This window comes from Eriocheir sinensis, chromosome 7, assembly GCF_024679095.1.
Source record: "Eriocheir sinensis breed Jianghai 21 chromosome 7, ASM2467909v1, whole genome shotgun sequence".
In the NCBI taxonomy this organism is placed as follows: domain Eukaryota; kingdom Metazoa; phylum Arthropoda; class Malacostraca; order Decapoda; family Varunidae; genus Eriocheir; species Eriocheir sinensis.
The window spans coordinates 12,533,765-12,559,641 of record NC_066515.1 but is presented as its reverse complement, the minus strand read 5'-3'; the positions used below and the strand labels follow the sequence as shown (position 1 = coordinate 12,559,641).

Below are 25,877 nucleotides of genomic sequence, written 5' to 3'. Positions count from 1 at the left end.
GGGACAAAGTCATAGGCTATGCACAAGATGGGGAGAATCTGATGCAAGGAGACAATAACTCTCTTCTGACAAGAATGGAAGAGGCTGCACCTGCCATACTTTCCATCTTCTTGCAGAACACGCCAGTAAGGTTCCATCAAAGACAGCTGATCAGCTATTACACGATGTCTACAAATACTTCAAGATGTCCCCCGATAGGCAGAAAAGCTATGCTGAGTTCTAGAAGTTTGTAGATGTGGATACTTGTGGGGTTCCTGAAAGGTCTAGACTTCCGAAAATCAAGTAAACTCAGCAATAAAAAATATAAAATAAAATATCTGAAAACTAAGTTATCAGACTCACACCCCTTCCTAGTCACTTATTATATTTAATTCTGACCAGTCACATCTCTCATAGGTTAAGCAAAGACCAGATGAACCGCTCTTAAGTTTATTTAAGCAACATAGAAACTCGCCGGAAATTAAGAATAATTAATTAATCCCAGGCACACAGCAACTTAGCTATTAATCTTAAAACATCCTAGGCAATAGAGTACTTAACTGTAGGTGGGAGAAGCCAAGCCACACCTTATCACCTCGTGGTCTGGAGCCCTGGAGTCCTTCTTCAATCCTCTCTGCAACACGCCGTGCCCTCCTTACCTCCCACGTCTACCCTCGCCTAGCAGTACACAGTCACGCTGGACTTGTGGATACTACAAAGGCAGGTAAACCACCACGATGGACATGTGGTACGGGAGGCTGGTGAGGGACGTCTGCTCGCGACGGAGTCTGGGCGGGCGATGGCAGGAAGATGGCGGCGGGACCCACAATGCTCCGCGCCCCGGCCGCGGTTAAGATGCCAGCTCTCGCCATACTGACATCTCGTTTTCTGTGTAACACTTACACTAAACACACTACGGCTATGGATTGTTATTTATTAATAACCCAACACATGCACTAGGTATTAGTTGCTCATGCATCCCACACAAGCTCAGCTTTGGCAGTAATAACGAAATGATTTGAATAAGGTCCTGTTTCCCGCCTGCCTGGTTTTTCCGCCTGATCTGTGACTACTTCCCGCTCTCTCAATCAAAATGGCGGTGACTTCCGCGGTATTTTTCCACGGACCACTCCTTTTTTGACTGTGATAAGCTGCCAACACTGGTAACAAGCCCTACACCTGCACCTACATATTAGCATGTTCCTGACAGTACTTTCTCACACTTTTTCACACACCCTCTCATACTGTGGTGTATGGCAGTTAACCTCTGCTCAGGTAATTGACGGTTCGCCTGTGAGTGAAAAACCTCAACATTTACGTTACTACTCAAACTAGTAAATTTAATCACAATATGTAAGTGGTGTTATGTATGTATACATAGTGTAGGTGGGACATATGTGGAGTAGCTGTAGGTAGGTGTAAAATGGTGTAACTTATTGTATAAATTCCTGGCTAACTTCCTAATTTTTCCTACATTATCACACCATGCACCATACCCTGCAACTTAAATTTTAAGCATGCCGCAAAACTCCGCCAACCATCCTCGAACCCACCTAATCTGCACACTTTAGTCACTTGGTTCCTCGACTCAGCTGAATCTTAAGGTCCCAAGATCCGAATATAAAGTCTCCGAGCCGCCTAACCTGTCCACTTTGATCATCTTAATCTGCTTCCAGACGCTCTAGCAACGATGCTAATTGTTCCCTCTCCTCTGGGGTTAACTTTCTTCCCAACGTCACGTCATGCACTGACTTTGTCTGTCTAGAAGAGACAGTGAGAGGAGCCTCGCCGTCCTCATCATCTTGTATCACTACTGCCGCTCCCACATCTACGGTCTGAGGTCGAGAATAGTGAGCTTTAACTAACTCTAGACACCTCACCTTCTCTTCATCATACTCACTTTCTCGCAAGCAACCTGCGGCTGCATCTGGTCGGTAGTATTGTTTCAACATGTTGATATGGAACCGTTTTGGGTGTCCATCAACCAGGAGAATATAATTAAGGTCATTAACCTTCTCCTGAACCTCGTAAGGTCCCTTCCACTGAGCTAGCAGCTTGTTGCTCGCTGTGGGAAGCAAAACTAGGCACTGTTCTCCTACACTGAGCTTACGCAACTTTGCCTTCCTGTCGTAGTAACTTTTCTGTACTTGTTTTGCTTTGAGTAACTCCTCCTTAGCAATGTTACAGGTCTCTCTCAGCCCGTCACCTAGATCTAACACGTACTGGTATGTAGTCTTGACTTCCGGGTCCGGCGCATTGTCATCCCACAGCTCTCTCTGTAACTGAAGCGGACCCCTAACCGACCTACCATACATTAGCTCCAATGGGAAAATCCTGGTGGAGCTATGTGGCGCTTCTCTGTACGCGAACAACAAAGGAGCCAGGTACCTAGGCCATTCCTTGGGTTGTTCGGCAGCCATGCATTTAAGCATTTTCTTAAGTGTGCCGTTAAAACGTTCACACAGTCCATTCCCCATGGGATGGTAGGGCGTAGTATATAACCCCTTGCACGCTAGCAGACGGAGTACTTCCTCCATCATCCCTGAGGTGAACTGATTACCTCGATCACTCAGTATTTGTCTGGGTATACCTACTCGGCAAAATATAGTCATGAGAGCTTCAGCCACAGTTTGCGTTTCAATATCCTTCAGCGACACTGCTTCTGCCCAATGCGTGGCAAAATCTACAAGGGTAAGAATATACCGTGAGCCATCGCTGGCTCGGGGCCCTATTGGCCCCACCAAATCTACTGCTACTCTTTCAAAGGGAGAATCAATAATGGGCAGTGGCTGTAAGGGAGCAGGCCTTACCCTACCCCTATCTATAGTCTTTTGACACACATCGCACGACCTCACGAATCTAGCTACCTCTTGGCCTATCCCTGGCCAATAAAAATGTGCTTGTACGCGAGCGAGTGTCTTGGTTCTTCCCATGTGACCGCCTAGAGTAGTACTGTGACCTAACTTGAGAACAGCCCCTCTGTATCTCGCAGGCACAACTAACTGCAATTTCCTTTCACCCGAGGGAGAGATAATCTGCCTATAAATCAACCCACGCTGCTTGATAAAACTGACGCGGTTGTCGTTCAGCTGAATGACACTGTTTTCCTGCAAACGTTTGCGTACGCCGTGCAGGGTGTCGTCTCTCTCTACCTCCTTCCTGACGTCCTCGCTGTTAGTTAGGTCTCCAAGAGATGTAACCATGAGAGGCCTAAGAGTACTCTTACACTTAGCAGCTGCTCGGGTCACTACGGCTGCACCAATCTGAGGCTCACCTTCTCCTTGTACCCGTTCACTTTCTCCAAAATCCTCTGGATCCAACACCGCGTTAGGTGTTTGAGTGACGGCATTTTTACTCACCCCGTTAGTAACTCCGGGAACGTTGCCAATCACTAAATCATAGAGCGGTGTTTCGAGTGTCACCGCCATGATCCAGCCTGTGTAATAGGGTGACTTGACTTTTATCTTGACTTTAGGAGCTATCACTGGCGCGTTATTCAACAGCCATATTTTTCTACGTTTGCCTGTGAATTCATGGCTCCTAGCTAAGCTGTGCCTCAGTGTGCAAATGGTAGAACCACTATACCTTATCACCGTAACCTCTCGGTCTCCTACCCAACCTTTACTCAAATTCAACCGTTCATCGTACTGATTTGTGGCGGTTCCGGCCACTAGTCATGGATTCTGCGCCTCATCGCGAGACTGGCCGTTCACGGAAGGCACAGGTGGTGGCGAACCCTGATTTCTACCATAATTACCATGCTGAGTTGCACTTTCTTGTCTTACTGCAGCATTTTTGTGCCACTTATTACCCTGACACGGTCGCGACCCATAACTTCCAGTCTTCGGACGCGGTGCATAATGTTGGTTACTTTTGGCTGAAGGCCACGGGCGGCTGATCGCACCATGGGGGGTGGCGACGCCTGAACCAATCTTTCTAGGGACTTCACTCTGCATGTTATTGCTTTTAATTACAGGCTTTTTCGTCCTAACGCAGGCCTCAAAATAGGAATTACCCATTTCCTTCATAACTTCCAATTTCCTCACCTTGTCTATTTTGAGCCTCGTGACTAATTCATCTGGGCAGGATTTTACGTACTGCGCACGCAATATTAGGTCCTTCACACCTTCAACTGTCTCCTCAGCACCGTCTTTCTTGAGCCATTGATCTAAGTACCCCTTGCGGCGAGCAGTAAATTGGATTGCTGTCTCATCGTCATTTATGGAGGCAGAGGAAAACTGATTCTTCAAATCATCAACAGACATTCTATAAGCTGCCAATAATGCCTCCTTCATATCTTTATACTCACGAGAGTTTTCATCCAATCTATGAATCACCTCCAAAGCTTTACCTTCAAAAAGACTCATGAATTGCACACGCTTGGTGACCTCATCATACTGCATTAAGTTAGCGGCTTCCTCAAAACGCGCTATAAATATTTATATCTTGTCATCTTCCTTGAAATGATTAAGCTTTAGCTTTGGAGAAACTACCTTATTATTCTGAGAGTTACTACCATTCCCATTATTTGCCACTAGCTCGGCCATTTTTATTGCATGGGCCTCCTTTTATCGCTCTCTCTCATCTTCTAGTTTCCGTAATTCTAGCTGTTATTGATCCTTTTCTCTCTCCCTCGCTTTCTCTTGCTCTTTGATTATAATATTCTCTGGCTTCTTTAGCATTGTACCCTAACTCTTCAGCTTCCGTTTTCCACTGTGATATAGACATCTTGCGAGATAAATACTTCGAGCCTAACAGCCAATACTTTACTATGGAGTGTGAGGTCAGACCCTATTCGGGCGCCATTTTATGTGGGGTTCTTGAAAGGTCTGGACTTCCGAAAATCACGTAAATTCTCATCAATAAAAAAATATAAAATATCTGAAAATTGAGTTATCAGACTCACAGCCCTTCCTAGTCACTTATTATATTTAATTCTGACCAGTCACATCTTTCTAGGATTAAAGATGAGCTCCGGTAGGGCAGCATGAGCCAATGCAAGATGGCGCCACTATAAACACTCGCCTGCGCCAGAACGGGCTGGGCCGACCATCAGGCCCCACCAGGAAGAAGCCTTGGACCGACCATCAAGAATTCAGGATCCACCGGGAAGAAGGCTACCGGCGCAATAGGCCAAGACGTAAAAAAAAATAAATAAATAAATAAAAAAAAAAAAAAAAAGCACAGAGGTATATGTGGACACTAATGATTCTATCGACTGCCAGCCTATGGCAAAATTTGAACCCGTGCTATCAAGAACATAAGACCCATGTGCTGATCACTCGATTAATCGTAACAGTACTACAGCCATAGAAACATAATAAAGAGTTTAAATATGTCATTCAAAATGTCAACCTTTTTACAAATCTTTTTTTTTAAGATATGTAGCCTACTGGTGTAACAGTTAAATATTGAATTCTATTTATATGCAGAGATGTGAGCTGTAATGTTTTCAACACATTAGTTGTGGTCAAAACAACACTGAGCACAAGGTTTCTTACTATATTGTGGTGAGCTTGATGGCCGAGTCAAGATTCCTCCAATCCCATCAAGTTCACACCCTGTTGAGAGGCAATTTCTTTAATCGAAGTGAAAAATGAATGCAAATGGTCACTAAAATTAGTCATTATACTTGGTGTCACAAATTCGGGCAAAGAATTTAGGGAAGGACTCCCGGACTTGGCGTCACTAATGAGGTAAATGATCTTGTGCACTCATTGGGCTAAATGCACATTGTTATAATGTGTATTATTGTCTTCTTGTTCCTATATATTACCTAATGATAATAGTCTTATCAGAGCATATCGCAATATAATAAATTAATGTGCCTAATGGATCACATTATGATAGCGAGCCAACTACCAATTCATCAACAATGCATAGGTATTGCACAGTGCATTTCGTAGGTGATGTGTTAACGTGACACATGAGGCGTTAGATGTATTGACACAATATAAGAGTCTTTGTTTATCACATGCTGGCACTATCAGCGCATAATGATGGCCCTGTATACGTAACCACCAGTGTGAACCATATTACCGTATATCTGTCTCCCATGATAAATTACCAACGTCACACTGTATGACCAACGTCTGTTTCTATAAACACTAAAATAAGCTATATAATTATATAGTAGGAAGGGGATATCGGTACTGGTAGTTGTATGGCATCTCTGGACATCAGGGCTACCAACATGTGGTACGTCGGACACCAACATTTCACTGACGATCGAACTGTTGTCCAAAATGTTTCACACACATTGTGCACCGATACTTTTGCGACCCAGTACGTACCTCACTATCAGAATGATCATCTGTCGTTACGTCGTCAGGAGTGTGTGTGGGTCTGTCTATGTTGGTCACCGATGGCCGGGGGTCGTCACCATCATTCAGAAACGACAGGGCATCATAACACCATAGGCGTGGTATGTATACGTCGTTTGCCCCTGCCCCCGACTTCACTGATTGTTGCACATGCCTCCGTTCTCGTCGATGCTGGTTTCGCAGTGTATCGAGCTTCTTTCTCACATCTTCAGCAGAGAATGACCAACCACCGCTGTTCATGTGTTCTGCTATTTTCTGCAGTGTTGTAGCCTTTCAGTCTATTTCTATATTCCACAGTCTTTACATTCCAGAGACACGGTTCCTCTCTGTACAAATCTATTAAATGCCGGGTTGCTTCCCTTGTCCACTTATCCATGACCGTCTGGACAGACATGATTTCACTCCATCTAGTCTACAATTGATACAGATACCCACGGAGGGCACGGTGTTGACTTGTAACATCGCGTGTCTGGCAACGTGGTCCCTAGTCAGGCGCCCATTCAGTGCCTCAACAATGGGCATGGGCACTTCTATGGTTTGCCCGTGGTTTCCTCGTCTATGACGTCATCTACACTCGTGATCGCCACCCATACCACAAAATTGGTAACAGTGTCTGCCCGCCGTGCATTTGCCCCTCGTGTGAAAGGGGCTTAACGCGGTTTCACACTCCCGCCGACAGACTGCGTAGTGTGTTGACATTTTTCGTTCAACCAATGGCAGCGCTCGATACATACGTACTCTAGAGACAGTAGCCAATCACAGGAACCCCAACACCAGTGCACTGTGCAGCACGTGGCCCAGAAGAAATCAACTATGTCTGTCAGTGACAGAGACAGGCACTGTATGTGACAGAGGCAGGCGATGTTGCTTGTCCCACCGGGAGAACTGAGATGAAGTGAGGAAGTTCAGGTGAGCCAATCACTTGTCATGCGGAGAGTCGGATTGATGTAGTTGGTAAAACGTGCTAGTGATTGAAACTTGTTTATTTAAGTGCATGAACGTATCCTTTAGGTGACGTTATAAACATGTATTCCTGTCGGTTCTTAGCCATAATTTGGTCCTCCAAGTTGTCCATGATCAGTCTCTTCAACCTGTTTTGACCTATGTAGGTAAAAGTGCAATATACTTGTACACACCAATTTATTTCACCATGGAGAGAGGAAGGGATATGGGGGAACACACTTCAGTGATGTCATTTCAGTATTTTCATAGAGGTAAGGCCATTTACTAGGCAGCAGAGCTTAGCAAACATATCAGTCATTAAGATTTGCCATACCTGCCACCAGGGCACTGCCCAACAAAGTGGCTAGGATTAGGAGTGGAGCTCAGACATTGTCAGCTGCTCAGATATTGCTAGGATTAGGAGTGGAGCTCAGACATTGTCAGCTGCTCAGATATTGGGAAGTAGATAACACTGCACACTTTCGAAAGAGCAACTCTTTGTATTATGGCTTAAAACACTGTCGCTCTACTCTAAGTGCAATAACAATAAATAAAAAGCACTTTCATAGTGAGCGAGATAAACTAACTTCCTATTGAAACGTAGATACTGTGAAGGAATGTGACCAGGCGTTGTAAGATGGAGGTGAAGCGCCAGTCCGATCACCTATTTAGGCCCGGAATCCCTCACCTTCCACGTGGGCAGACGAGGTATAAACACCAGAAACGTTTAACATTTAATCGCCTCCTCACTTAACACACATGTACGTCTTGCCCGTCGCCGTTGTTGACGTAGCGACACCATCCACTGGATAAGGCGACGCGGGCGTTGAGTTACAAGGCGTCGACGAGGAGTCCCGGATGGAAGGGCCCAGAGCCTCAAGCTAGGTGGTGACTTGGCAGCGAGGCGGTGTCGTGACGTTCGAGCCCAGATGCCACAAGCTAGGTGGTGACACACGGCGGCGATGCGGGGCCGTGACGTCCAAGAAGTGGAGGCCCAGGTGCCACAAGTAGTTATAAGGTGGAGACGCGGCAGCGTGGTGGGGCCGTGACGTCCAGAACGGAGGAGCGCGAAGACGGGGGCAGCAGTTACCCCGTGTGGCGGTGAGAGCTGGATGGGAATCCGGGGTAAAGGTGTTGGTGTTCGGCTGAGTCCCAGTGTAGTTTGGCCCCCACCTTCGCGTTGGCCATCCACATCGCGTCCGGTGGAGTTGACTGAAGCAGGATCCGAATCGCCGCTTTCGGGGTGAAGCGTGGATGGATTAATGGTATAGTCTTCCTTTACATATACTTAAAATTCACTTTCATAACTTAGTCATTGCATTTTTTTGTTTTCTTCATTTCCTCAGATTAATTTTATTAACTACATAAACTTTCTACTTCATCGCTTCTTAACCTTTACCTACTGGCCAGTCACTTTTACCTCTCTCTCTCTCTCTCTCTCTCTCTCTCTCTCTCTCTCTCTCTCTCTCTCTCTCTCTCTCTCTCTCTCATGATCCTGGTTATGATGTCCAAGTAAATAATTTACCTTTCACAGGAGGCTGAGTGTCACCTGAAAGCGTAACGGGTGCTACAACACCTAGCAGCCCATATGTCCCAGCAGTGGTGCAACGTTGGATCCTGAAACTTCCAGGCAGGAGACAGAAGATGGACACATGATAAAAGATTCAGAGGAAGCAAGACCAAGCATATTTTACCGGATAGTTTGCAGAAATGTGTAGATTTCCTTGAATAGTTTCAGCCAGAATGACTGCAATAGCTGGAGCTTTCCATGACTTTGTTGAATATTTCAGGGCATGAAATTTTGTATTTCTTATGTATCATTAAATATCTCTTTTGCTTTCTTCAAACAAGTTTGGTATTTGTAATTTATTTAATTGTTTTATACAGGAAATAACCTATAAAAAGATGTTTAATAACAGGCTGTGAAAAAATGCTCCAAATAATACACAGCCACATTTTCCTACGGTTATTTTTTTTAAAGAGTCAGATAACTTCTCCCCTTTTTTTACAATTTAGGTTGTGACTGTGTTCATGTACACACACTCAAAAAACTATCGTTACAGTGGGGTCCGAAGAATTTCACACTGAGCAACCCGGTAATCCCGGTAAGGTTGGTAAGGGTGCGATCACCCCCACCACCTCAGCTCTGCTGGGGGGAGCAGGACAAGACCCCCGTAAGCGAGGAAGGGAGACATTGAGATACCAGATATCACCATAATATCAACGAAATGATTTGAGTGCCACTTGTTTAAGCTTTTTATTCACAAATTATTAAACAATAATGCTCATATGATATACGTAACAGCGGTGGGTAGAAGTATTCTCACATATCAAAGATAAAAACAACCATCAACGTATGTCAGATATACTTCAGTTCATAATGTGCCATCCTGGAACTAAATCTTCCACTAAACGTGTCTTTTCTTTCATGAGCAAGTTGTGGGCATCTGAAAAAACACAACCTCAAATTGCAATGCTAATAGCATTGCTGGTAAGAAAGATAAAGTTTAACAGAGTTGGATGGACTTCTACAGGTTGTTTAAATCTACTCCTATCTTGTGCTGCCTCATTGCCTAGTAAAAAGTAGGAACTTTTGCGCGCTTTTTAAATTGACGAATAAGGAATTTGGCACGGGCGTTTTGAATTACCGAAATTAGCCGTCTCTGGAGAAGAGTAATTTATTAAATAGCTTGCATGCATGAGTTAATTTGTCTGTTGGTATAATGACTCGCCGATAATTATTAGAGAATTAATCTTATTGGGTGCATTCCATGATTGTTTCGAGACAAGCGAATACCGTGAATCGGGTAGTGCATGCTATGCTAGTGAAACCAATGCCAACGCTATTTCACCATTTGGGTGATAAGTCAAGTTTATAATCCACTATAAATCTATCATAAGGGTTAGCTAAGTTTTACATAACCTCCTAGGCTCAGTGGGGCCGTATGTGGCGATCAGTAAGTGGGATTCACTCTGATATACGAATCCTGAGTGACTCATTACCCCAAGGTGTTTCTCATATTGTCTCCTAAATGGACGAAATTTTAACTCTTCACTTGTGTGTGAGGTGTTAAAGCATAATTTCATCACCCCAAATACTTCAATGTTGTAGCTACATAGAACACAGATCAATTAACTTCGACTAAGACTCCACCTGTGTGTTTCATGAAGTGTTACTGTGCCAGCTCAAATTCTACTGCATCATTTACTAGTCCCGCTCACTTGGTTCAGGCAAGTAAACCCACACCCAACACACGCAGTGATACCAACATGAGTAGCCTGTTCTCAATGGCTTCGTCCTTGGTGTCAGTTTGTATCATGCTGAATGTGTAACGATAGTTTTTTGAGTGTGTGTACACCAGCAGTTCTTTCTTTAATTATATTAGTAAAGAAGTTGTTATTAGATATATGCAGTCAGATTAAGTAATTTTCAAAAGCATTATAGTCAAGTTTATTTAGCCTGTTGCAGACTCAAAGTATATAACGTGTGTGTGTGTGTGTGTGTGTGTGTGTGTGTGTGTGTGTGTGTGTGTGTGTTGCATCCTGGAAAGCCCAAGACTTCTCTCAAAACTCTGATGACTCGAGAAAGAGCTTGATTTCCAGCTATTTCTTGAGAGCCAGCAGAGTCGTTGTGAAAAATTTCTTGGTAGAGCGGAATGTGTTTTGACAGTGGGCAGTGTCATTGTCTTTGAAGAACCCTACCGAGTTCTTAACGAAACACACCCATACACCACTTTGCCTGATGATTTTCTCTATTTTACTGCCAGTACACTATATAACACATTTAAATATTTACTCATGTATTTATTACTGCCCACTTTCCCATTATGTTTTCAACTTGTGCCAGCAACACAGTACTTTAGTAAGGTTAGGTTACATAAATGAAAAAGTGCATATTTGAGTTAAGAATATAAACACTATTTTCTTGTCAATACCCAAAAAAAAAAAACTTTAATTTCAAGGTGAGATTTATTTTTATTTTTTATTTTTTTTAGTTTAAGGACAAAGAACCTTTATTTTCTAGTTTTAATGTTGTGCTATAATTAGAAAATGAAGTAATTATGTATTTTTCACTTAACCTTTTTGCATGAAATAAATATCAATATAAAGAGATATTTTGACTAACCTAGAATCAAAGTATACTTTTCTCAATTATAGTAGCTATGAAACTATGAGTGGTAATTAAACTGGGTGATGAATCAAACTTAAACAGGTGTTGCTAGGTTCCTAATTTACCGGCAATAGGTTACCATGTGACGAAGATGAGCACCGCGGCCACACACAGCTATGCGTATGCCCCCAACTTAACCCTACCTTTACTAGCCACATCACCTGTAACACCCAGTAAAACTAGCAAAGTAAATAAATATAATATCTTAATACAGTAACTATCATTGAGACAAGAATGAACCATGGAGTGACCAAATAGCCAAATATCCAACAAACATATAATGTATGTTGTAAAGTATCGGTAATTGCTTAGCAAGAGCAGTCTATTTGATATGCATACTACTTATTTCCTGGTATGGTATGATGCTTTTTCATGGGGATCTGTTCTGCACCAGGATTCAGCTATGAAGGTGCTAAAACAAATTTACCCCATAGTTCACTGTAACAAGAACTGCGGTATATATCGTCCTGCCATCTTCACTCCCAAATATATTTACAGATTAACATAAATCCACTTTAACCTAGTGGATGGTAACCTAACTCTTCTAAAATTGTAACCTAATTGCCACTGGGGATAGTAACCTATTGTTGCAGAGAACAATAAACTGTTACCCCAAGTATGGGACTCACCAAATCAATTCTAGTACTGTCATAGCTGTTTCCTGGTGATAACTATCTCCATAAAAAAAAAAAAATATGATACTTTGCCCTGTAATGAATAGTCTGTGTCTCTGATATAAGTCACCAAACACTCCTAAACAATGGCAGGGGCTCTTTGTCTCTCCTCAGGAGAACTCTAGTCCTACGTGACAGAGCCCTTTATTGGTCTTGTTTCCCAGCAAGTCTGGGAGCGCGACTCTCCTCAATATTCTCCAGCGTCTCCACCGAGGTAAAGCCACTCCTAGATCTCGGGCGCTCTCCAATGCACTCCTTGGCAGTCTGCAGAGTCTCACGTTTGAAGGTATCCCACAACTCTACAGGGTCCTCCATGGTGCCAAGCACTTCGAACCGATTTGAGACTGTCACTGCATACTCCTGAGCACATGCCAGGTCATTCAGCCTCTCGAGATGGAACGCAGTAGTGTTGCATCTCGAGATTCTTCTTGACCTGACATGAAGCTTGAGTGTCACAACAAGCCTATGGTCAGTTGCAAACGTGTATGTGGTCGATCTCCTTAGCTACCCCTCCGGCATCGCTATACCAAGTCCAGGGGAGCAGCTCTGGTCTTTGGTACCAGGGACCCGCAATTCTCAACCTTCTGGATTTTGCAAAATTCTGGAGGAGAGAGCTGTTGATGTTCCTGGTACCATATCCATGGGGACCAACATATAGCTCGTAGCCAACCCTGTCAGTGCCAGAAGTAGCAATGAAGTCGCCCAGGACAATGAGTGTGTCCCGGGGAGGGCACTGGTCTAATACGGAGTCGAGTTTGTCGTAGAACGTCTCCACTTAAGTTTCACGCATCTCGGTAGGAGCGTACACTGCAACAAGAGACATGAAGCCCAGTGTGTGCTTCAGCTTCACTCGCATTATACGCTCATCAACCGGAGCAACCTCAACCACAAATGGCATGCAGTCGACTGGAGATGCCCATAGCTACCCCCCTGACATGGAAGCCACTGCTCATGCCGGACCAGTAGAAGGTGTACCCCCCCTCACTGATCTCGCCACTGCCAGGCCTCCTTGTCTCAGAGAGTGCCACTATGTCCACCCTCAGCCTTTTGAGGTCATTTGATAGGTGGGGCAGTCATTCATCGTCCGAGAGTTCCAGGAGCCTACACGCAGAGCCCTCCGAAGGTTAACCCCGGGCCTGGTTCTGCAGGCGGGCGCAACGTCTGTACCACCCCGGCCACCCCCAAACAAAAAGAGGGGCTAGAGGGCCCCTCCTCCTTCGAGGTGCAGGGGTCCCATAGGCTTTCCCCTGCACCCGTCACTGACGGCAGGCTCCCCGGATGCGGATGCATCGTGGAAGCCTGCCGCGCGGTCGGGCCCACCAGCAAGACCGGATCGGGGTCGAGGCTCGGGCCCCGCCCCCGACCTCTACTTTTAATTTGTTTTTAGGTAGGGTAAGTTTTTGTGGGGGAGGGGGTGCAAGCCCCTCCCCCCAAGCAGCCCAGATCAGGGGCTGGCCTGACTGCCTGCCATAGGGCAGGGACGCAGGACCCCTGGGGGGATTAATCCCCGGTTACCCAAAGAAAGAAGCGTGAACAGAAGAGAGAGAGAAAGCGGGGAAAGACAGCTAGGGGGAGGTTGATGGCGCTGCATTCCTCATTCAGATAGACCTTCCCCTACCCTGGTTACTCGGTTACCACCCAGCGTATTGAAATGGTTAGCATACTTGTTGCTAACTATTTCGGCTTGTCACTTAGTGTAGCATTTCCACTGGAGAAACACTAAAGCAAGTGAGTGGATGTTGGGCGCCCCCAACCACCACTAACTTAACGTACTAACTTTACGTAACGTAATAATATTTGTCCAGCAAACCTTAGTGACCAATTTAACGTGACAGTAATCATTAACAGTCCTTCTTGCCTTGATATCTACCTCTGTAAGTGAACTTGTGAATCCTGCTAACTCATATTTATGTTTAAGTGGCCAATTAATTTTTTTTTTTTTTTTTTTTTTACGTTGCTGCCTATTGCGCCGGTAGGCATCTTCCCGGTGGGGCCTGATGGTCGGCCCAAGGCTTCTTCCAGGTGGGGCCTGATGGTCGGCCCAGCCCGTTCTGGCGCAGGCGAGTGTTTTATAGTGGCGCCATCTTGCATTGGCTCATGCTGCCCCCCCGGAACTCGTTCTTGATTCGCTTGGACGGCTTCCTCTAGAGTCCGGGTTGATGGGTGGTCTTCAGGACAGCATGTGGGTAGTTTTAAGCCACTCGGCGGTGACCGAAAAATCTGAGGTGGTAGCGCGGGGATTCGAACCCGCGTCGTCCATCACGCGGTGAATGTGGGCGCAGTACGCTACCAGTTCGGCCACGCCGAGTGTGTTGTATGTGATTTACCCAGTTTAAAGCCCTTATTTCCCATCAGCCTGAACTAGACTCACTGTCCATTTACTTGCATTGAACTAAAAAAGTTCACACCTATAATTAACTCATACTACCCATAAACGTGACCTTTCCCTAAACTTTTCAGCCAGTTATTAATGAAAATTACCGTATTCAAGGCATTCTATATAATAATAATATTGTTGGATAGTATATTCTTGAATACCAGTGGCTTGTCATTGGGGTAAAGTATCTGAAGCCCATAAGTGCTTACCAAATAGTGATTTGTGATAATTTAACGGGGGGTGGATTATTGTAAATCACCAATCTAGTAGTTAACCATCCTGTTCACGGTTATTACCAGCCTGTCCACTAGTTGTTATCCATCTTGTTTCCGATTAAGACTAGTGATCCTTTTTGGTATTTAACCATCATTCCCTGGTTAATGCAAGATAGTTACCATCAGTAGCGATAATAAGCCATCATTATTCGGCTGCTATCCCTGTTAACCTTTGCTAAAAAACACCTTGGTCCACAATTGACCTGCTGGTTATTCAGTTGAATAACAGTAAGCCTCTTATTGCCGTATAACATTTCTTGTCATTTATAAGACCACTAGCAGGTTTCACTTATAGTTTGTGGAACTCTTCATCATGGCTCCATTTAACGCCGTAGAGTTTACAGGTAACCCCGACATAGAGGAATTCAAAGCTGCAAAAATATCTAAAGACGATTTAAAGTACATTGCTAAGACCTTCAACATCCCTTTCACTCAGGACGTTAGGAAGGATAAATTAAGATCTCTCATCCTTGCCCATCTTGGGATACCGAAACCGTCGAATTCCCTACTTCTGAAGCCTGCAAACCTGATTCTCAGCTCATGTTAGAGATTAAAAAGATAGAAATGCAAGCTAAGTTACTCGAGCTGGAACATGCCGAAGGAAACAAAGCCAGGAAACATGAGTTGCAAATTAGGGAACATGAGTTGCAAATTAGACAACTAGAACTTGAAAATGAAGATAGGCGAGGACACATGCCTACCAACATTCCCCGTAAAAACTGACTTGTTAAAGTATGTCAAACTGATTCCCTCTTTCCCTGATGAAAATCCTGAAGCTTTCTTTAGAGAATTCGAGTCAACAGCTAATCACTTTAAAATTCCTCCAGCATATTGGGTATGGCTTATTAAGCCTAAGCTGTCTGAAAATGCTCTAACAGTCTGTAATAACAATGAAGACAACACCAATTGTAAAACAGTTGAGGAGGCTATTTTAGCAGCTTATTCCATCATTAAAGAGGGTTACCGCCAGGTTTTTCGTAACCTTGGTAAACTACAATATCAAACTTACACAGAGTTCGCCTCTGACAAAATCCGCGCATTAAAGCGCTGGTTTAAGTCAGCCACGGTAAGCACCTTTGACGACCTGTTCATCTTGATCGCTATTGAAGACTTCCTACGAAGAGCACCACAGTCTATCAAGGTTCACATCATCCACAAGGAGGGGACAGATTCAATCAAGGCAGCCAAGTTGGCTGACAATTATGCTCTAATTCACAAGTCGCCAACCAGGGAGAGGAAGCACCTCACCCCTAATGTTAGGTTGCCAGGTAGTTCTGAAGGTGCTGAAGGTACCAAGCCTAGGAATGTTAAATTGGCTAAACCTAATCCTGTGTGTTTCTTTTGTAAAAATTTCAAGGCACGTAATTACCAATTGCCCCGACCACAAGTGCACAGTGGCAAAGGCGGCTACAAAAACGCCTGTGGCTTCCATTCAAACTCTGCCACCAAAGATACTGACCCATTCCAACCCTTCCGTTCCACCGGTACAGTTTATCTTGGCCATGACCAGCCGAAGAAGCACCCTGTTAGGATAGTTCAGGATACCTGTGCCGCCCAATCCCTCATCAGCCAGTCTGCCTTACCTAACATTTCTGACAACTACACCGGTGAAATGGTGTACCTGAGGGACTTTCATGATCCTTTTCCCGCACATCTTGCCAATGGTATTCGCCAGGGAGGGATCCTGTCTCCCTACCTGTACAACGTCTACACTGATGATCTCACTGCCGCTCTGCGTGACACAGGCACAGGCTGCCACTTACATGATAAGTGCATCAACTCGCTGAGTTATGCTGATGCCATGGTACTGATGACGCCCACAGTGGAGGCTCTGCAGGATCTTATTGGAGTGTGTCAGGCGTATGCTGCCACGCACAATATTGTCTACAACACCACCAAGACAGAGTGCATGGTAGTGCCGCCGCCACACTCCAGGGTGGATTATCAGACATCAGCGTGGCTAAATGGGAGTGCACTTACATTTGTGGATAGATTCACATACCTGGGCCATGTCATCAACAGGGAAAGGACCGATGATGATGACATCAAGAAGCAGACTACCAATCTCACAGTCATCGGCAACACCCTGCTGAGGAAATTCTCCTTCTGCAGCACGGAGGTGAAGTTGGAGTTATTCAGGAGCCACTGCTACTCTCTCTGCTGCAACTCGCTGTGGTCACGGTACAGGGCTGCCTCCATGAACTGTCTTTGGGTCTGTCATAACGGCATCCTCAAGCGGCTTCTGGGGCTTTCTAGATTTTCTCTGCATACAATATTTGATGATGCATAGGATACGCTAAGATTAGGATAAGGTAAACCTGTAATCCAGTAATATATTCCCTATTAAGCTGTCGGTTTCAACAATGCTAGATCATTGATTGTCAGCCTGTATGTCCGGAATACTGTAGAGCATGTCTAGTTCCTAACATGCTTAATTTGGTACTTGTTTTACATTCACTTATCTTCTATTTATTTAGTGTGTATTCCCTTTTAGTAATGATGATCAACAGGTGAAAAGATTAATAATACGCTAAGCACATAAGAGAGTGAGTTCTGCCCACCTTAGTTATACATGATTACACGTCACTAATACCCTTCTATACAGTAACTAATTGGTTTCCTCCAATACGTTTTGATAACCGGCGGTTTTCTCTGAAGGCCCGGTTCAGGCACATGGTTATCCAGCGTCCTTTCTCTAGGTTTAATGAGGAAAAAAGTGTTCTGGCATAGTTATGACTGGAAATACAGAAATATTTTAGTCCTCATTGGTCTCTGGTTATAAAAATTAACATTACTGGTGTATAATGTCACATTAATTGATAAAAAAAATATGGTTCTCTAATTTTCCTCCATATCTGAGTGTTCATGTCTTCATGCGTTGACCACATTAAGAAAAGGCTCCATGGTTTCCTGGTGTTTGGGTTCTATTACATACTACTTTCTAATAGGATCTTGGAGGTCCACTTATATTGTTGACCTAATCCTGTGGTTTACTGTGGTGTGGTTCCATTCCACACTACTCTCTAATAGGACCCACTATAGTCCCTTGGTATTGTTGACCTCGTCCTTAATGTATTAGGTAAAATATTATAATATATTTGCTCGGTAAGATCATTTTTATTTCAGTGGAAAGTATATCTATTTTTTTTTTTTTTTTCGTTTTTGTTGGTGTTGTTGACAGCTTAACCTACTCCTTTGTGATTGTATTTCTTCCTTTACGAGAAAAAACAACACCTATTTTTTTCGCGATTTATAGTGTGGGTGGGGTCGAACATTTGGGTAGAAAAAAATGTGATGAGTGTATTTTTTTATAATTTTGATATTTTTCACACTTCATTGTCTTCGCATGCTCAAGGATGCGAAGGTTTAATCCCAGCAAAATCATTTTTCTATACCCCCCAAAAAAGTGCATACTCTGCTTCCTAATGTACTTAAGATTCATTTTGAGAATTGTGTGTCATGTTATGGGAGTTAATTTTTATTTTATTTTAGTGCCTAGGAAAAAAATATAGTTAAAGTTGTAGATTAAATTACCTATTTTTCTGAAAGCTCAAAGTATAACTATCTTTTCTTTCTTATTATATCCTCCCGTAAGCAAATGAATGTGTGGAATTAGTGAAGGTAACAGAGTTACCATGCTTATCCGTCATCAAAATCATTTCCATAATGTCTGGAAAGAACAAGTGCCTTAACTAGCGAACTATATTATTCTGTCTGTTTTTTGTTTTGGTTTTCAAATGAAAAAAAATCACCCTCTAAATAATCAGCACTTTGACATGTTCTAAATAAATGTGTTATATTGGATTGCATATACTGATTTCCCCCCCAAAAAAAAGAGAAAGGAGAAAAGTATGAATAAAATATAATAAGTCTTGTCTTATCTTTGCTTATTTGCTGACTAAGACCAAGTTAGATTTTTACGATCATCTTGTTGGTGGTAGCGAGTGTTCTAAGTGCTAATCGGTTCACGGATAGAGAAAGTCATATCCGCCAGGGTTACTTTATTGGACAAAAATCACAAAGGTCATTAGGACAAGGACAGCACATAGAATAGGCGTTTGTTTGTGTAAGCGTTTGTTTGAATGTTGTGAAGTGTGGGTGACATAGGTGTTGATGTGTATGTGTGGAACTATGTGTATAATTTGACAATAGAAGGACGAAGACAGACAGTGGAAGATAAACGAGGACAAGGAAAGTTAAACATTGAAGACGCTACAAGACAGAGGGAGTAAAGGATCGACGAACATTAAACATGAAAACACAGAATCTAAAGTCTTTCTTTGCAGCACCCCATTTTTTTATTGTCACTGCGGGGAAGGAACACGGAATTTGAGCGGTGATTGCTACAGATTACTCCCCCCAGTGACGAGGAAGGAGGAACGAAATCTTCCCTGGTGCTGGGGCGCTGTGGCAGACGGTGATGCGTTGCGCTGAGTAGCGTTGTGCGATAAGTTGCGCTGAGTAGAGTTGTGTTGAGGTGCGCGGTAAGTTGCGCTGAGTAGTTCAACTATGGTGAGTCGAGCTGGGGCGAGTAGTGCAGTGACAACAGCTACAGTAAGTCGAGCTGGAGTGAGTAGTGCAGTGACAACAGCTACGGTGAGTCGAGCTGAAGTGAGTAGCGCAGTGAGGACAGCTACGGTAAGTCGAGCTGAAGTGTTGAGCAGCGATGAGTTGAGCAGCGAGGGGTTGAGCAGCGAGGGGTTGAGCAGCGAGGAGTTGAGCAGCGAGGAGTTGAGCAGCGAGGAGTTGAGCAGCGAGAGTTGAGCAGCGAGAGTTGAGCAGCGTGAGGTGGGCTACGTAAGGTGGGCTGCGTGAGGTGGGCTGCGTGAGGTGGGCTGCGTACGTTGAGCTGCGGTGAGTTGAGTGGTTGGCTGTTTAATAGATCCTGGAAGGCTTGAATCCGCACTCCCAAATCGCGAACCACGTAGACGGGTCCTGACCAGAAGAGTGGTGCTCTGAAGGACACCGCCGTAGTAGAAGAAGAGTTGCATGTCGTCGTCAGGTATGGTGAAGTCGAGCGGCGTGGAGATGAGCAACAGGCACTGGCGTAAACGCGCCGGGGGCCACGGCAGTCAGAAAGTGCGTCAAGGGAACTGCGTGTGAAGGCGCTAGCTGTCAGCGTGCCAGGGGCCACAGCTGGTTGAGGAGTGAGGCGCTAGCATATGCCAGGAGCCGCGGCAGTCGTGAGTGCGTCGAACGACTGCGTGGGAAGGCGCTAGATGCCAGCGAGCCGGGGGCCACAGCGAGTTGAAAAGTGAGGGGCGCTAGCATGTGCCAGGAGCCGCGGCAGTCCGTGAGAGTGGAACGAACTGCGTGTACTATAGGCGCTGGCACGCGCCAGGGGCCTCTGTGGCTCGGGGAGTGAACCAGTGTTCAAAAAGGCACTGTAACACAACACTGTACACTTAGTAGGTAACACTGTGACACTAACATCGCTGGGGACGTGCTGCACTGAACTGTTGCTGGACACACTGCACTATATATGAGGATCCACAGGAGAGTAAGGTAATCCAAGAGGGCGGTGGTAGATCCAGGAGGCGGTGGTTAATCCAGGGGGCAGCTAGTAATCCCAGTGGGGTGTCACACTGTTTGCGTGTCTCTCTGAGTCTGTGTGGTGTGTGGCGGCGTATACACTGAGTCCGTAGGGCGTGTACACTGAGTCTGTGTGTGGCGTATACACTGAGTGTGTGGCACTGTGTGTCTCAGTAATGTGTCGCACTGTGTTTGAGTGTTCACTGAGTCTGTGTAGTGTGTCACACGGTGTGCGTGTCTAAGTCGCCATACCAGCGGAAAAGCAGGGAGGAGGAGGGGTGGGGGTGGGTGGGTGAGCACCGGGAGAAGCACCATGGGGCACAAAAAATGCCTGGAGAGGGGGCACAAAGGATGCCTGGAGGAGACGCAGAAGGCGTCTGGAGGAGGACACAAAGGGTGCCTGGAGGAGACGCAGAAGGCGTCTGGAGGAGGACACAGAGGGTGCCTGGGGGAGGCACAGAGGGTGCCTGGGGGAGGCACAGAGGGTGCCTGGAGAAGGCGCAGAAGGCGCCTGGGGGAGGGCGGGGGAGACTGAAAAGGTACTACGCCTGCCCTACGGCGTCTTCTCCTGACCTGAGCTCAGCCTCACGAGCCCTGAGCGGAGGTGAAGATTTTTTTGCCCCGAGAGAGGAGAGAATGGACACAAGTTACCCTGCCCAGGTCCTCCACTCTGGAGAGAGTGCCTGGTATTGCACTGGCTATAAGAGCCCTTAACATAACATGCCACCAACCGGTGTGTTGGTATTGTTCTAGGTTCAGTTCAAGTGCTAAACATATAATATATAGATAAAGTAATATACGCCAGGTTACTATATTGGACAAAATCAACAAGTTAGGACAGGAATAGACAGCACATAGAAGAGGTTTTTGTTGTTGCGTTTGTGTAGAAGTGTTGTGAAGTGTGGGTGACATAGGATGTTGATGTGTGTGTGTGGGTGTGGAACTAGACACAATAGAGACAATAGAAGGACAGACAAAGAAGATAAGAAAGGACAAGGAACAACAAATTGAAGACGCTACAAGACATTGAAGACAAAACAACACAGAATCTAAAGTCTTTCTTTTCAGCACCCCATTTTCTTATTGTCACTGAGGGGAAGGAACACGGAATTTGAGCGGTGACTGCTACAATCTCATCTTCAAGTGTAACTACATTGATTTTCAGCGTCGTCTATTTGCATTAACGAAAAGTAAAATTCATGGTTATGTGACTGTGAGCAGTTAACGAAGATATGATGTATGATACAGGAACCGTTGCAAGAAACGTAGCAGAAAGGTAAGGGTATGCTTAGTAGGAAGAATGTGGCAATATTCACGCTAAAGGTAGCAGTAACGTAGCAAAAAAAAAAACAAAAAAAAAAAACGCAATGGGTACAGCTTGACCTACTCCTTTGTGATTGTATTTCTTCCTTTACGAGGAAAAAAAACAAGTTATTTTTCACACTTCATTGCCTTCGCATGCTCAAGGATATGAGTATGGGAAGGTTTAATCCCAGCAAAATTTTTCCACTCCGCCCGGGAATCGAACCCGGTCTCTCTCGGTTGTGAGCAGAGTGTACTAACCTCTGCACCACGAACCCACCCGCTTATCAGAAAGGTTGTGGGAATATGCACATTAAAGGTACCAATACGTAGCATTGGCGTAATGGGATGTAGAAAAAGGGTTCTTAAAAGGTGATGGGGACGTGGTAACTAGGTAGTAGAAACGGGCATATGATCCACAGAACGTTGCAATATTATTATTATTATTATTATTATTATTATTATTATTATTATTATTATTATTATTATCATGTATGCCATGTGTGTGTACTATAACTTGTCTGAATTATCCCTCTCATCTAGAATTAAGATGTATTTTAAGTGTTATTTTTATTATTATTATTATTATTATTATTATTATTATTATTATTATTATTATTATTATTATTATTATCATGTATGCTCTATGTGTGTACTATAACTTGTCTGAATCCCTCTCATCCAGAATTAAGATACATTTTTAGAGTGTAATTCAAAATTTATTGTGTCCATGTAATGGTTTAACTATTCAGACTGGATTAAGTTCGGATTTAAGACAAACGAAAAATAATCGACCTGCATTAAGCTAATATAAAATTTTGGCATGTTAGTTTCTCACTTGATATCAATAAAAATCATAAAATCCCATTCATTTTTACTATTCCTTATATAAAGACTACCGCGGTGGTAGTTTAATTTTTTATCTTGACGCCCGGAAAAACGCGGGAAGGGGGTGGGGGGGGAGCTGCAGATGTGTCCCGCCGAATACCATTCCACAGCTTTCACAGAGTTTTTCTGCATTGTTAGTTCGTGGTGAAGAACACTCATGGACGGAAGGAGAAATGTGAAACGTCTCCCACAATGTTTAAACAATGGGTCATCTCCACGGCGGTCACTGTCGACACACGACCGACACGATCCACTAAACGACTTTTGTCTCCCACACTGTTTACACAAAGCATTGCTTCTCATTCTCACGATAAATATACCATCATCCCGCAACAGAGACAAATCAACACCGTGACGTTAAGCCATTCCCCACCAGGGATCAGCTTTGTTCGCCTAACGCGGGAGAGTGGGAGTTCCCTATCACATCTGCTAGAGGATGTTCTTGCTACTTCAACGAACAGATGGTAGAATCCAACGCCCTCTTTAATTATCATGCCTTTGTTAAAATGATAACGTCGATCCCCCAAGAAAAGTTAGATTCGATTGGACGTTGTTCCTTCTTTTTCCGTGATGATCAGAGTGAAAAAGGTATAGTGGACACGTATAGTGACGAGTACTTTACAGGCGGCAATAAACAAGAAAAGGAAATGATTGCCAACATAAAAGCACACGGTCTTAGTATGACCGCACCTTTGCTGTTAGATATTGCGAGCCTAGACGCGTATCTCCTCGACAGCACAAATGTGAGAATCAGGTTGGAATTAGCAAGCAAGTCGTGGATTCTAAACACATCTCAGAATGGAGATCTCTTTAGATTTGTACTCGAATCAGTAAAACTATGGGTCGATCGCGTCGTGCTGCACGCATCAGCGTTATCATCACTCAATACTTCACTCGCCTCGAAATCCTTGCAGTATATATACAATCGAACCCTGTATAAAACATATGTCTTAGGAATCAATCAAACGAGTTTACTGGCCGAATTGCCGTTTGCACAAATCATTCCACAGAATCTGATAATGGTTATGGTGGACATGGATAACATGTCTGGTTCTTACAAGAACGGACTTTATTTCACTCACGCGGATCTCAATCACGCTCATATCAGCATTAACGGGTCAACGGTTTATAATATTCGTGCTCAGTTTTCCCATCATGTCTCTCGACTCTTTTATTCGACGCTAGAAGGACTTGGCTTGGAAACGACTAACAATCTAACTCTCCCGGCTTTTGCTGCGGGTCGAACCTTATGCGCTTTTAAATTCGTCACAGAAGACGTGGAAAATGGGATTCCTCTCGATAAAAATGGAAACATGCGTATCTCCTTAACTTTTAATAAAGGACACAACAGGAATCTTGTCGATATATTCTTCGCAGACACGACAGGCATAATTGAAATTGACGCGCATCGTCAAGTAACGTGTCAGGTTCGCGCGTAAAATAAAATGAACGCACTGGAAATCGAACGAGGCTTAGCAGGAGTACTGGGGGATAAGATTATTTTTTTAGGCTGTCATCCTGAAAGTCATGTCGGCATGCTACTTGATCAGGCAAAGCAACAGCTAAAACCCGCTGTCTTTATTCTGAACACTCTGAAGGAGGGAGAAACCATGGGAGACTGGATCGCTATATACATTCATTATGAAACTCAAACACTCGGTTACTTTGACAGTTATAACTTAGATCCGAGATTGTATTCACTGCCATTGTTTCACTTTATACAAACGCGTCCGTATATGACAGTGTATAGATTAGCATATAGATTACAGGGTCTGCAATCCCTTGTGTGTGGCATTTACACGATGTATATTTGCTATCTCCTCAGTCATCATCCCCTTTAACGTGTCATGCAGTCCCTCCATGCAACTTTTAAGAAAGGACATTTCTATAATGATAAACTTATCACGCGATTGGGATACAAACTCTTTCCATTACCACAATGCGAAACAACGTTCTGCTTGCTTAGTAACGCAAAGCATTGTCGACGAGAGATTTGCAACGTTATTATGTAAAGCATGGTGACATGCTAAAGAGAGGGGTAGACGTGGGCGAACACCTGGAGGTATGCTAGAGGAACAGCTGCTATCGCAACACTTGCGTGTATGGGTTGCCAATTGGTTTCCATACTGCAGCATATAAACCCAGACACCTGCCCGCCACAATCACACTTTACTGGCAAGTCGAAGTGTATACGCAACGAGATGGCTAAACGGTTCTCGTCAACCATGTTCGGTAAGTGACATCAGTTGCTATCTGCATGGTTTGTTAAATCATCAATACCGTTTCCTCATTCTGTATTTACCGTCTTGTTTTTCAGATGGTCTGGTAATCAACGTTAATTATTACTGTTCTCACAACTCACCAGATGAAGGAATGAGGCACGAAAACACCAACGCAGTCGCACCGAGGGTTGTAACCGAAGGACGCGAGGATGTTAAGCACAAGAAACTCATCTTCACAGAGTCCAAAGTACTCCATCCAAAGAATGAGATCGGTAAGTATGTATCTATATGGAATGTTAACTCATCCATTTCTTTTAAGACATTCGGGTAATTGTTACTGTTCTCACATTTCTCCAGGTGAAACCGCGAGGTGGGAAAACGCCGACGCAGAAATGCCGAGCATGGTAACTGAAGGTTGTGAGGATGCTCCATACAGGAAACTTATCTTCACAGATCCCCCTCCAAAGAAGAACTCCAAGGTACCTTCTGCCGAAATCACCGTGGATTTGACGTCTCCATCCCCTGCGGAGGAGTCAAAGGATGACAAGCAGCCGTCAAAGGAAGAAAAATCAGCCTTCAATCCGTCGTTTACACCCAAGATCTTACCTCCATCTCAGATGAAAAAGAAACGAGTTGTATCCATCTAAATTGAGTGTGTTTGTATGTAAATACTAAGGCGTGTGTTTGTGTGGTTAAATAAAAATTATAAAAATGATTCTGGTTTGATTCTGTATCCTCATTACTTGTATAGCGTCTCAGCATGGCGTCACTACTTCACCCTATACGCTCCCTCTAAGACAGAACGAGGCATGGCGTCGCCCATGTCTCGTCGCTCCCAGACTCGTCGCCCCACCAACCGCATTTAGTTATGGCATTTTTATATCTACTCCCGAAACGTCCACCAAACGAATATTTCTCGTTGTTCATTGTTAAAGTGAACCCCGATTTAAGAGTAAAAGCATGTAAATACAAAATTAAAAGTGGCAAGAACCGATTCAATGACGGTACAAGTAGTTTACTCTTTCCTGTAAATCTTGAAAAAACGGGTAAACACCAGCAGCTGCCTCCAGTGTACCAGCAGGACTGACTAGAAGGGTAACTAGCAAGTTACCAGGATGTCGAGCCTCTGAGGCTACTTTGCTGGAGCTTGTAATGCGTCGGACATTTTTGTGGAACCACAGAGATCACTTGT

General features: G+C 44.2%; 1 protein-coding gene and 1 long non-coding RNA gene across 2 annotated transcripts; one reads left to right on the top strand and one right to left on the bottom strand.

Annotated features, from left to right (window-relative positions):
- Positions 1–7,966: 7,966 nt before the first annotated feature.
- LOC126992605 (uncharacterized) lies at positions 7,967–16,887 on the bottom strand. The gene is made up of 3 exons (XR_007746697.1): positions 16,744–16,887; positions 8,770–8,867; positions 7,967–8,479 (listed from the first exon to the last, which is right to left on the bottom strand). It is a non-coding gene; the product is annotated as an uncharacterized LOC126992605 (long non-coding RNA).
- A 7,901-nt stretch (positions 16,888–24,788) lies between these two features.
- LOC126991488 (uncharacterized) lies at positions 24,789–25,358 on the top strand. Its single transcript, XM_050850247.1, has 2 exons — positions 24,789–24,957; positions 25,043–25,358. The coding sequence occupies exons 1-2, from the start codon at positions 24,837–24,839 to the stop codon at positions 25,330–25,332; spliced, it is 411 nt and encodes a 136-aa protein (XP_050706204.1). The 5' UTR covers positions 24,789–24,836; the 3' UTR covers positions 25,333–25,358.
- The last annotated feature ends 519 nt before the right edge of the window (positions 25,359–25,877 follow it).

Bases quoted from the DNA above. Each gene is read 5' to 3' on its own strand.
- LOC126991488 (XM_050850247.1), top strand. From the start codon at position 24,837: ATGAGGCACGAAAACACCAACGCAGTCGCACCGAGGGTTGTAACCGAA. The intron at 24,958-25,042 runs GTAAGTATGTAT...ACATTTCTCCAG, and splicing joins CCATCCAAAGAATGAGATCG to GTGAAACCGCGAGGTGGGAA.